General features: G+C 38.7%; 1 protein-coding gene across 1 annotated transcript in view; it reads right to left on the reverse strand.

Moving 5' to 3' along the window:
• The window catches only part of LOC122812113 (ubiquitin-conjugating enzyme E2 D4), a 570,471-nt gene that overhangs the window by 14,195 nt on the left and 542,441 nt on the right, over positions 1–13,835 (reverse strand). The window contains exon 6 of the mRNA XM_044084397.1: positions 312–405. Coding sequence (XP_043940332.1) covers positions 312–405 — 94 coding nt within the window. The remainder of the gene's footprint in view (positions 1–311; positions 406–13,835) is intronic.

Genomic DNA, 13,835 nt, shown 5'->3' on the forward strand with positions numbered 1-13,835 from the left:
TCTAACACCCCTCATAAAAGTCTTAGCCTTCCTGCTCTCTCACCCAGTTTGTTCAGTTCACTCTCCAAAAGATACCTCCAAAATAAAATTTTGTCTAATGACAAGTCTTGTCAAAGTTTTGCCCCAAAGCAACAAAGCATACTTGCAAAATTCTCGAAAGCCAAAAAAAAAGAGTTTTAGTAAACTAATTTAATGAGGATACACTGTGAAATAAGTGTCTATTCTTAATCACTGTGAAGCTAACGAATATGATCATCTTGAAAATATATGTGGATTCGCATTAGACAAAGAAAAAAAAAATTAAAACATACTTTTCTCTGTCTGCTTTATATGTGTGTGCTATTTCTGGTACCAACGGGTCATCTGGATTGGGATCACACAGCAGCGAGCAGATAGACAAGAGAACTGCAAACAAAACAACACATATTAGCACCACTGTAGAACTGGGTACAAAACTAAATTTACCAAACAACTAGAAAAAATCTCCCCAATATACAGTTCCAGTCAGTGTAGCACAGCACCTTTTCACAATTTATTTTTGCATTTGAAGTTCTGATTTCTCTAAACCAGAGAACACATTACCACCGAGGCACCACCACAACTACATGCTAAGTAAACAATGGAGTCAAAAAGGAGGGTTATAAAAAATAACTCCAAAGAGTTTAATTCCAGTTAACTTTTCCTTCATGATGTGTCCAGTGCATTGGACTACTTAAAGAACAGGGCAAGAGCTAAGGTCACAAAGGCATAAAGGAAGGACAGTGCAAGGTGATGTGTTTCTTCCACATTGTGACAGCATTCCAAAGTAAACTGAGATAGGCCTCCTCTGAAGATGGATGAAGACCTCCTTCTCATTGCGACAGCATTCCAAAGTAAACAGAGATGGGCCTCCTCTGAAGATGGATGAACACCACCACCACCACTTCCAAGGACATTATCCACAGCAGCCACTACCAAAGCCAAAGGTCAAAAATGTACTGATGAAAAAATAGTGTATTCTTGCCATCATCACACCCAAAACTCTAAATATGTAAAAAAAAAACAGTCTACAACACTGATAAAGAAGATCCTTAACATAGATGGGGGTGAAAAAGTGATACTATGGGAGTACAAAATCCAGTCTAAGGGATTGAGAGTATTAAATTTTGCCTTCTCAGACAATAAGAACACTTTAAAGACCTTCAGCCCATTCCATTAAATTAAAACTGTATAACTTGTTTTAGAATAAATTATCTGCCAACTTTCAAGTCCATCCTATAAACATTTTATTTTACATTTCATTTTAAATTCAACTGCAATTAATATACTTGCAATGAAGAGAAAATACAGCTTCCTCCACAAGTTAACAGAGGATCCAGCAAGCACAACAGAGAGTTGTAAATGTTTCTTATTATAAACATTCCATATGATACAAGCATACAGGTGAAATACAAAGGCCCAGCTTACAGTATTACATTAGAAACACAACCTAAAGGTCAAATCAAAATGTGATAGTCTGTGTTGAGTAAAACCTATTCAGTCACTATATCTCTAATTTGTCCTCACCCAGGAAGCTGAAGATGCTAAGTTATTCTTCCTAGCCAATCCTCCAAAAGTTAACTAATGAATTCAAACATAACTTCGCAAGTTTGAAGACGAAGTTCAAATCTCCACTGTTACATACCTTTTGTTACAAAAATACACACAACCCTAACCCTAAACATAACCATAAAAATGCACACAAAAAATGTTAGTAATATATCTCCAAACCAACACCCCAATTCTATAACGACCTTATTTTCTTGAGATAGTGATCACTCTCATGCTAAGGTCCCCATCTGAACTCTGGTTAAAGTAAAAGGATCCTGTAACTACTAAAGTGCTGATGTTCAACCAAGCAGCATCCCCTACAATGTAACATTTGTTAAAACACTTTCAACCAGATCCACCATCTTAAATATAACATTCAAACTAATGGAGTTACAAAAAATATATTTAAAACTAATGTAATTCGAAATAAGAGCAAACTACCACTGCAAAACAACAAGCAGTAATGTGACAGGATGGTACAGTTTTTTTTTTACAGCAAAAAGCAAACATTTCTTTAAACATTCTAATCTTTCTATATATCATGAGTTGACATAAAAACATTTTTTTAGGCGACGGTGTAAAAGATCTTCTCAGCAACAGCATCTATGCATTTAAAAAAAGATCTTGGAACTTATTGCACAACTTTTAATGGTCAGAAAGAATTTTAATGATTTTTAAAGCAAATACTTTAAATAATTTATAAATCTTTTCAAAGATCCTGGTCAAAAAGTGTTTCTGGAACTGACTAGCAAAATCCTTTTTCAAGCTACATTTCAAACATTTCATCAATCTATTCTTTCATGAGTCAGGCTATTAGGAAGATTATGCTAGAAATTCCAATTCAGAACATTAAAAATGCAAATTACTAGAAGATTTAGGATTTTTGCCTGGAAATGTTTACATAGACATTTTTATACCCCAAGTAGACTCCAGAGAATTATTCTTCAAGCAGACAGCAAGTGTTGGAGATGTGAATGGGAAGGAAGAGGTAATTGGGAACATATTTTCTGGGAGTGCGGTGACTTGGCGGACTTTAGGAATTCCATTCGGGACACATTGTTGAAGATGTTGGATGAGCAGACTGGTCTGATGAGGGAGATGATTTCTCTGAGCTATGATACAGAATTGGAATTGCCTAGACATGGTAAGGCCTTGTTGTGTCTAATAATGGTGGTTGCCAAAAAAGCAACTACTACAAAATGGAAATCAAAATCTAAACCAACTATACTGGAAGTAGAGAATACAGTAACAGAGATAAAACAACTGGAACTGCGATTGTTAGAAAAGAGTAGGAGCAAACTACATAAGAAAAAAATGGGAATTGTGGGAACAAAACATACAAGGGAGGAAGGAGGTCTAAAAAGAGGGCAGGACTTAAATGAGCTATGTAATGTCTGAGTGCAAAAGATTGGGTAGATTATAAGTGCTGTATAATGTTTGCAACTGGAAGTGTGTCAGTATAGTTTGTAATGTAAAATGCTTGCAGCTAAGATTGTGTTGGTGTGGTTTGTTTTCATTTATATAAATTTATGATTGTGTACGTAGTAAGTGATGGCTTAATAAAGATGTTTCTTGTTTAAAAAAGGCAGGAATGGAATAATTTATGTAATATTGTTTAGGTTATATCATCTATAACAACATAAGTGAAGTACAATATTCATTATGTTAATATAGTTTGATTATTTTTATATGAATGTAAATTTGCGTATGTTACAAGTAATTCAATAAAGGTGTTTGAAAAAATGCAAATTACTTTCAATTGTTCAGATTTACTTTATTCTGTTTAAATATTTATTTTAACATCAACACTATTTCTTTTGAATAACATTTTTTTCTAAACTGTTGTAAAAGAAAGGATCCCTTCCAGTTTCTAGTGTAAGTAAGTTACAGATAAAATGGCTTTACTGTTACTGGGCTAGCTACAGAGATTTTCGTGCCATGTAATCCTGGTTCTGTTTTGATATGTCAGGACTCACACAATGCCAAACTTCAAAATGAGAAGACAGACAGGAAAAAATGGCAGAAGGGTGAATATCCAACATTACTGTTCTCCACTAAACTTTTTTTTACAATGGGACAATCCCAACTACACCCACTTAAACATATACCAACTCGAAGATCAACATACCTCGGAGAAAAGGGAATATTCCAAGAAATGGCAATCCTGAACTCTGTATATGTACGTCTGGACTTCCAGTCATTCTGTCTACACATTTCAGGGCTCTGCAATGAAATGCAAGCTCTGACATTTTAAATAGTTACCACAGTCCGAAGTACTTCCAAAGAATTCACTTGAATTCACACCTAAGCAAGCTCAAACCACAATTGCCTTTGTGTTGGTTATTCTGCATTCTACTACTACATGATATCAGAACTGGAAAAACGTTTGCCAGAACTAAATAAATGTAACCAGAGAAAGACATCTGCTTTCAAGAGTTTGTGTATTTGGAAGTATAGTTCACAATGGTGGTAAAAGGTGGTAACCAAAATTCTCTCACTGAATGAAAATTTGGCAGAGAACTGGAAGCTCTGAATCCACATTTAATTACTCCTCACTGGACGTGGACAGAAATATTAAAAGGTACATTGTGCTACAATCCTGCAAGTCAGTGGGTAAGAAACCTTCAAGGTATTCAAGTCTTATTTTCCTTTAAGTGAAGGAAAAGAAAATTTTAGGAGCAAATGAAAATAACATCAGATTTTTAAGTTATGTACTTACCATAACTATGCGTCTGTGTTGTTCATTTTCATTCTTCCTCAATGAATGGGTTCAGAACCGCTCCTTGGATCAGGCTATTTTTTGCAGTCTAAGATCTGACTCTTGAGCTCCTCCCTTTACCCATAATACTCCTCATTACTGTTTTTACCTCCTATCGAGTTTTCTGCCTTTAAACAAAGTTTGATAGAACAATATGTGACAGATGAGAGCAGAATAGGGGCTCAAACAGGAACAAATATTTCTAACAAATACCCTCAAGTCATTCCCAAAGACAAGGAAGGGGGAAGTGGGAGTTGAGGAAGAATGAAAATAAACAACACAGATGCATAGTTATGCCAAGTACATAACTTAAAAATCTGATGTTATTTTCATTTGCTCCTTAACAAATGGGACAGAGTCCCCAGCTACAACAACATTGAAGAATATTTCAGAGTACCGCAGAGCCAAACGCTGCTCTATTTCTGGAGGTGATGTCCAAATTGTAATGAGCCACAAAAGTATGAGCGTTGGACCAAGTGGCAGCCTCACAAATATCATCAATGGAAGTCATGGACTAAAAAGCAGAAAATGTAGCTATTGACCTAGTAAAACAAGCTTTTGGTAGTCTTGGCAAGGTCAAACCTTTTACCTATCCAACTTATTTTTGGCAAAGGAAATGAATAATTATAGGTTCATAGTTACAAGTAATAATTGATCATTCTTCCTAATTTCCTTCATTCTGTGGAGATAAAAATGAAATGGTCTATCTATGTACATCAAAAGAATGAAGCATGTAAATGAAGTTGTCTATGTACATCAAACGAATGAAGCATGTACTCTCCTTTACTTTCAAATTTAGGGAAGAAAACAGGCAAATTGATGACATGATTGATATTTGCTTCTGATGTAACTTTGGGGAAAAAAAGAAGGATTTGTATGTAAAGCCACTCTTGTCCTTAAGGAAGATAAAGTAAGGAGGCTTAGAATAGAGTGCTTGGAGTTTAGAGACTTGCCTAGCCGAGATTATGGCTACTAGAAAAACTATCAGATTTTGTAACACTAAAGTAAGATCCCAAGGGTGTATGGGGTCCTTAATAGGTGGCCAAAATAAAAAAGTACCCTTATGAAAAGCCTTACACAACTTTGATGATGCCAAAGAGAAAGTATCATCTCACAACATGAAAATTTGAAATGGCAGCCAGTTGAACTTTAATAGTAAAGAACTGGCCCTACTTTGAAAAAGAAATGCTAGAAATTCAGAAACGGCAGGGATTGGAGCAGAGAAAGGATACAAATCTCTCTGCTGAGCCCATAAGGAAAATCTCTTCAATTTACTTTTATAAATCTTTCTTGCAGAGGGTTTCTGAGATAAAAACAAGATTCTTTGAACAAGAGAGGAAAGCCTGGAAAGTCTAACCATCATTGGAATTTGGAGAAACCATGCAGTCAAATGTGAGGCCTGGGATGTCCAGGTGAATCATACCTGATGGGTGTGGTAGGAGATCCAAACTGGGGTCTAGTGTCCAAACAGGACAAATTAGATGACATCACATGCCAAAAGGGAGCAATGAGGTTTACTTTGCTCTGCAACCTGACAGCTTTCTGACGAATCTTGGGAATTAAGTATAGGGGAGAATAAACAAAGAAAATCGGAAGGACGAATCTGGACTACAGCATCTCTCGGTGACGGTCCCTGAGAAAGGATTAGGGCAAAGAACCTACTGCACTTGTAGTTGAGGGGAGAGGTGACAAGATCGCAGCATGGTTAACCCCACTTGTGGAAGATCATGTTTGCAACTGACCGAGAGACCACTTGTTAGGCATCAGAATAGTTCTGCTGAGCCTGTCCATTAGAATACTGGATTTCCCTGGAATGTGTGTTACTATAGGAAAGCAGTTGAATGAGATCACCCACTGCCAATCTCTCAGTGCTTCTTGGCAAAGAGGGTCAAGATCTGGTTCCCCCCTGTTTGTTGACATACCAAACCACTGATATTGTCCGTTTGAATAGCAACTGTCCCTAGAGGAAGAGAGTTCTGAAAGGCCTGCAATGCTAATAGGACTGCTCTCATCTCCAGGATATTTACATGCAATTTGGTCTCTACTGGGGTCCATGTGCCTTGAACAGTCCGTCACAAGTAATGCCCCCCACCCAAACTGGGAGGTGCCTGTGGTTAATGTGGCGATGGACAGAGGAAGGATAAAGGGATGACCTTGACAAATCTCACTGGATTGGATCCACCACTCTAATGAATTCTTGCAAACCCTGGATAGTTTTATTGGAAATTGTAAGGATTGGTACAATCATATAACTACTGATGGATTCTCATGGGAAAATGAGCTGTTGGAATCAAAGAGACTGCTGGGTCATCGATCCCAAAGCTCTTAAAATCAATCTGTCTGGAGAAAAGACACGAGACAATCTGATTCTCATGTAACCTTAGAGAAAGAATTTTGCTCTGTGGCAAGGATGCTTGAAGATTTGTTGTGTATAAGTGAGCCCCTATAAACTCCAAGACTTGTACTGATTGAAGTTTGGACTTTGGAAGATTTACAGTGATGCCTAGAAAGTGGGTCAACTGAAGAAGAGTCTCTGGCTGTTACTAATAGATGCCAGGTTGAAGGGTGATGAGCCAGTCATCTAAACAAGGAAACACCCTCAATCCCTGCAGTCTTAAATGAGCTGCAACTACTGCCAGACATTTGGTGAACACCCTGGAGGCTGTGGTGATACCAAAGGGCAGGGCTCTGAACTGGTAATGACTGGCTCCCAGCCAAAAGCGAAGGAATCTGCGAGATCACCTGTTCATTTTGATGTGATAGTACACATTCTTCAGATCTACAGAGCACATCCAGTCTCCTTTCTGGAGTAATGTGACCAACTGGAATTTGGAGTGTTTGTATTAACTTGTTTAGATAACCGAGATCCAGGATGGGCCTCAGTTCCCCTGTCTTCTTAGGGACTAAAGAACCTTGAGTAAAGACCAGATCCTGTATGGACTGGTGGGACCCCTTGGATGACTTTTGTTTAGCAGATTTTGAATTTCCAGTGCTGCTTGCACCCACTGATTGGGTGGAACATCCACAACACACTAACATTGGTGGGGCTTGTGAAAAAGGAACTGTATATCTTCTGGATATAATTCATTGCACCAATGTGTCTTTTCTGATGGCTGCTCAAGCTTCTGGGTGCAAAGACAAGCATCCCCTGACTGTCTCCAGAAATGCAGTGTTGGGCAACCTTTCAGGAACGCTGAAAGGGTCTGTCTGACAAGGAATCCAGAGACACTTAATTTTGCAGTTCCCCCCACCATGTGGGCAGAGTCATCCATTATTTTGATCATTTCCACCTCTGCCTCTGTGGAAAAGTCACCATATTAATCTTGAAAAGGCCCTTGAAGTTTCAAAAGCCATATTTTCTTACCACTGTGTTGATTTCTGGAAAAGGATCTCTGCGGAGGAGAAAAATGGATTCCTATGGCAGATAGGGTCTTTCCATCTTGTTCACTATGGGAAAGCATCTCTAACAGTAGGGAAAAGTAGAGAAGATCCAAAGGAAGCATGGACAAATGATGCCTTAAAAGGCTTCACAAAGCCGCACAAGCACATCCAGGTGAGTCTCCTCATGGATAAGCCTGTATCTGCAGCTGCATGAGAGATCAGCCTCATGGAAGCATTAGATAGAGAGTGTAGGGTGGCCAATTGTGAAGAATGAGTTTTCACTTTCTCCACTGACATGGACCCAGGGTTAAGTTTAGATAGTTCTTTTATTAAAGTCCCTTGTAACCTAGCAAAATGTGCCAGGTAATTCAGTGATCTTAAAGCAAAGGTCGCTGAACTGTACACTTGCTTTCCCTGTCCAAAGCCCTAGACTCTCTATCAGGAGGATGGACAGAGGAGTTCTGCTCCACTAGCTCCTTTTTTGTGGCTGCCGCAACCACCATGGCATCTATAGGAACTCTTTTTGACCAATGCTGCCCGTCCACTGGTGTACTCAGGATCTTATCAGGCCATTTGGGAATGAGCTCTACGGTATTTGGAAGGAGTCTAATACCGTAGAGCTCCTTCCATGCCCCGGGGGGGGGTTACCCAACCCAAAATGTAGACGGACCACACCTGAAGGCTTTCAGAAACACCGATTCCTCCTGAGAAGGGTTCTGGGAAGGCCATCCAACTTTTTGTCACAAGATTTCTAAAATGTTTCCAAATGAGACGTCTTCTGGTGGAGACCTAGGAGACCCTTCTTCATCAAAATCAGTGTCTTTTGTCAGTAATTCCTGTGGTGAATCCAGGTGTCTCCTTTTGCACCATTTCTTCTGAGGAACCTCTTCAGTGGTGTACTCTGGAGAAGTCTCGGAAGCTCTGACGGGCTGGCTGTCGTTGTGGAAGATGATGAGACTTAGAACTTAGCCCCTGACAAAGAATGGGAATAGGATTCAAGGGGGTAAAAGCCGAAGAATCCCCTATACAGGAGTAAACCCTTTCCACTATCTCAAAAGCAGAAGGGCCAGGGTTAGTGGAAATCAACCTCCCCGGAGCCAAAGCTCTTGGCTCAGCCAATACTCCACACCCTCCAGGTTCCACTCCCAAGGAAGGAATCGGACCTGAGCTGTTGAACGTTGGGGCACTGAGGGGAAGCAACTGCTCTGAAACCCTCAAAGTCAATGTAATCCCCCTGGACCCAATGCTGGGTCTTCAGCTCAGAGATCCATTTTGCTCTGAGACACTCAGCCGAATGGATAAGGTAAGCGGTTGAAGTCAAAGAAGTTAACACCCTCGGATCCAACACCTCGGCTCTCATGATCTTCGTTCTGACAACTCTGAAACATGAGGTCTGATCACAAGAGGAGTCGCTACAGTGTATGCTGAAGGCTGTAGAATCATGGATCCAATGGGGGATAGAGCCTAAAGGACCCCAATCTGGATCAGAGTCCTAATAAACTTTCTCATCATTCTATCCATGTCCTGCTCTGACAAACTCCAGGAAGACCTGATGAAAAACGATATTAAAGAGGTCCAGAAGTCTTCTTAGGGAGTCTCCACTAGAAAGGGAGATCTCAAAGTGAGAAACCCAGCTCCAGGGAAAAGCTAGGAGTCCGGATCCAAGGTGATCTTGGACGTCTGGAAGAATTCAACAAAGTCTGATCCTAAATCTTTGTATGTTCTGGATCCAAGGAAGTCAGATCAGAGGCCTTCTTTTGTTTAGTCAGTGGCTCTGAACTTGGAGCCAATGGAGGTGAATGTACAGGGGAATGCTTTCTCAACTCCCTGGTCTCTGTATTTTATTTATTTTTTTTAATACTTCTCGAGGGGGTTTGAGCCCCTGACGTTAAAAGAATAGCAGATGATGCAGGCAACACCCCTTTTAAGATAAGTTTATGTCGTCTGTCACTAAGAACCCCTGATAGATTTCACATAAAACCTGGAGGTAAGCCAGGCCTAAACAATACATGCACTCTCTGTGTGCATCAGAATTGGGTATCTTATGTCCAAAAGAAGTGCATCTCTTAAAACTGGTAGGCTTGTCTGCCATAGCGGAAAAAAAAAAGAACTAAACTGACAAGAACAGATACCACAGTTAATCCTTGTCAAAAGGTCAACAAGATTATAGAAAAAAAGAAGCAGATGTAGAGAAGTGTTTTATTATTTATTTATTTTTTTAAGAGGAAAATACCAGCAATGGTACAAATTAGAAATTACCTCAGAAGAGGTAAGAAAAGAGGCAGATTACCAACAATGGTAAGTGGAAGTTACATCAAGTAGTGAAAACAAAAAAGATGTAGAAACAAACTCACGCTAAATAGGGAAAGAGAAGAAGAAGAGAACTATCTCAAGCAGAAGAAGATATCAAACGCTAGAGCGGCAAATGAGATCTGTGGTAAAAACAGTAATGAGTGGCATTATGGGTAGAGGGAGGAACTTGAGACTTGGATCCTAGACTACAAAAAAGTGGCAGAGTTGGATCTGATCCGAACCCATTTGCTGAGGAACAAATAAAAATGACATCAGATGAACAGCATTTCTATAGTATGGGGATTACTATGAACCCAGAAAAATTATGTATTTACTTGTAGCTATTTACAAAAGCTAAACATACCTTAGAGAAAAGGGAATATTCCAAGAAATGAAAAAAAAAGAAAGTACATGTTAAAGCCATAGACTTTGTTCCATCTACTTTCTGATCTATGCTTTCCTCTTGTGGCTCTTTGCGAAACTGTATTTTATTTAAAAATGCCTACTCAAGTTATTCTGGTTAATTTTTGACCATAAATCTTTTTTTAAACTCTGAAACGAGTACCCTCCTATTTTCACCATCTGTTGTCATTTTTTATTATTCCTTTCCTCTGTCCTTGAGCAATATTTTCTTTTAAATATTTCAGATTTAGAAGTCCATAATACAACAGTGTATTACCACTAACATCTTTAAGGAAAGATTATTGTCAATAGATAAATATTTGTTACATATTTTTAAATATACTAGGTCTAAAAATTTTTTAAAAAATATCTAAAATTTTTTTTAAAAAATTAAAAAAAAATATGAAATCATAGAAGATCTTAAAATCTGTACCAGCATTTTAGATTTCAATACATTCATACAAATTTTCTTCTGGGAATGTAAAACTCTCAATTGCCCAGAATTTTGCAGAAAGTCCCAAATTTGCCTCATTTTTTGTCAGCTCCTCATAAAATATGTGGCTTTCTGGCAAATCAGTAAGGCCTGAAACCACTAAATAATGCAGAGTTTCAGATTTCAAATCAGTCAGAAAATGCAAGCTAAAGTAAAACCTGTTATTCTTACAACTTTCTAACTTTATGAGAACAATATGTAAAATCCATTCCTGATTTTGGGCCTTTGCCCTCCAATTATGTTTGAAATTACCCACACTTAATTGCATTAATAGGTTGAGAGGTATGGGGCCACTCCACAAACAAATAACAAAACAAAGACACGAGGAAAAGCAAAATATTATTTTCTCTTCCATAAGCTTACAATAAAATAGCTAAGTGTAAATTGCACTGTGGTACACACAACTAAACCCATAATCTCTCCACTGTTTGGGACACTACAGCCATTAATGGTATACTGCCATAAATAAAATATGAACTACAGATAATTTTACCTGGCTCTGCTTGTAACACCATCCTACTTCAAAAAAGAAGCAAATTGCTGCTTTATTAATCAAAGCAACCTTAGAGATGATCACTGTATCACACTACAAAAATGACTAGCTATTACAACTGAAGCAAGCTTCTTCTTTAATACTCCTGTCTTTTAAACTGCCAAATGACAGATAATGCACCCTCTCTCCATAACAAACTCATCATCAAAATCAAACATACACGCTTGGGAATAATGACAGCATTCAGCTAGAAAGGCCTTCCTTCTCCCCATCATCCTGTTAAAGATCATTCTCAAAGACATCACCACTACATGGAATAAACAGTCTTCAAGAAAATATCAAAACATGTATTCAAATAGACCCTTAAAAAGTAGCTCAAAGACAACAAATGTAAGTGCTTCTGAGATTTAGGCAGAGTACTGCTCTAATATACCATAACAACTTCCAGCGCATATTCTTATGGATAGAGGAGATTCTTTTCCCCCTATGTGCACAATGTACAGCACAAACTCATTCATTTGTAAGGTAGCCTGCATTGTGATCTGTGGCTTACTATCACAATCTTGATGCCCATAGTCTTAAAATCATAATCCTGAGACTAACACTTTGATCTTTTGATTATGAAGACTACAGTATGGCACTCCTGATCTTGCCCCCAGCAGGACCCAAGCATACCTCTCAACCTCTTAGTGCTAGAAATCTGAACAAAGCCCGACAAAATGGGGGGACAAAGGCAGAAAAATAGGGACATTTTAAATATTGCTCTTATAAACTTATAAAGTTGCTAGAGTAACAGGGCTTGTTTTGACATACATTTTCTGAAGGATTTGAAGTCTGAAACTCGAACACAAGTCATCATTTAGTGACTTCAAACCTCAGATCATACCAGTGATTGGCCAGAAAACCACACATTTTATGAGGAACAGGCCAAAAATATAAGCCAAAGATCTGGGCATTCTGTGAAAATCTGTATAGTTGAGTGGTACGGATCCACGTTAGCATCCACTCCTGAGTCCACACCCCTGAAGCACCCATGTTGGCACTCATTCCTGGATTTATACTACATTTGAGTCCTTACTTGGTGGGAGGACTGCAGGGCTCTAGTGCTTTTCAGCCTTTTAGAGCAGCTGCTAACACTAGTGGATTCAGACATGGACTCTCCAATCAAAAATTCCAGTCTCTGGAAATGGGGTTACCACATCCAGGTTCACCTTGGTAGCACTCTTACTGGTAGCAGCCAAAAAGGAAGAGGGACCACCTAAGAAAACTTAACAGTGGACTAAAAATCCTTCTGCAGCATCAACTTTGGAGAAGATATTGGGTCAGTTGGCTAGCCTCCCCTCTGCTCCATCATCTTCACAGCCTCTCTATACTCTGACAGCAGGGTGGTCACACAGGGAAACTAGTGTCATTTGTATCCAAATCAGTTATGAGGCATAGCAGAGGATAGCCTGTGTGTTTCTTTCACACTGCTCAGCAGTGCATCATTGGAGCATTCAAATTAACTAAGAGGGCTTCCTTTTAGGGAGCTAAAACTGCAGGGCCTTTGTAACAGAAACATTTGAAGTAAAAGATAAAGCACTGATACAGGGCCATTTTGAGGGGGGCATCATGGTAACATGTTAGAACATAGACAGGACCATATCTGTGCATATAAAAAGACTGCATATATATATATATATATATATATATATATATATATATATATATATATATATATATATATATATATATATGGGACACAAAAATTAAAACTGGCACTGGTCCTTAAGTGACTACAGTCTGATTCCCAGGCAATGAAATCTCGGCACAAAGAATACATGGGCTAATGTCAGTGCTGAAGCTTGGTATCCAAAACCTACTGATTCTTTGCCCCCTATAAAAACAACACAAACAAAAAAAACTTTGTGGCGGAAGAAAGTTCAAGAAATTTCTGTTTGGCTTGCCAGAAGACCTCTGCAGCTTTCTCATAATCAGAGAAAAACAATAACAGTGTGGGGTCTTACCCAGCATCGCTAGCCTCAGCATCAAGGATTCAAGTATTAACAGCCTCTTTATCAGAACCAAATATCAGTGCCAGTGGGAGAAGCAGCCAGGACTATAACTAGAGAAACAGTTCCATAACTTTTATAACAAGAGGAGACAAACTCGTAATCACTTTGATAAGAATCATTTTAAGAGAATGTTTCATATTCTTTGCAGCTACCTCAGATCTAAGACAGAAGATATGTTAGCACTTCTATACTTCACTCCTAACAGATTCTACAGTGGACTACTTTGCAGGTTTTGAGATGGATGGAACAGCTGCTCTCAATACAGACAAGATCTCATGTAACCCATCATTTCTGTGATGGAGTGGATGCAGAAAATTATGCATAAGTTTCACACTTAAAGTGGATATAACGCTCCAGACAAAATAAAACACTTTTGACTGTCCTGTGGAACAC

This window comes from Protopterus annectens, chromosome 9.part0 (assembly GCF_019279795.1).
Source record: "Protopterus annectens isolate FY-2018-M chromosome 9.part0, PAN1.0, whole genome shotgun sequence".
NCBI lineage: Eukaryota > Metazoa > Chordata > Ceratodontiformes > Protopteridae > Protopterus > Protopterus annectens.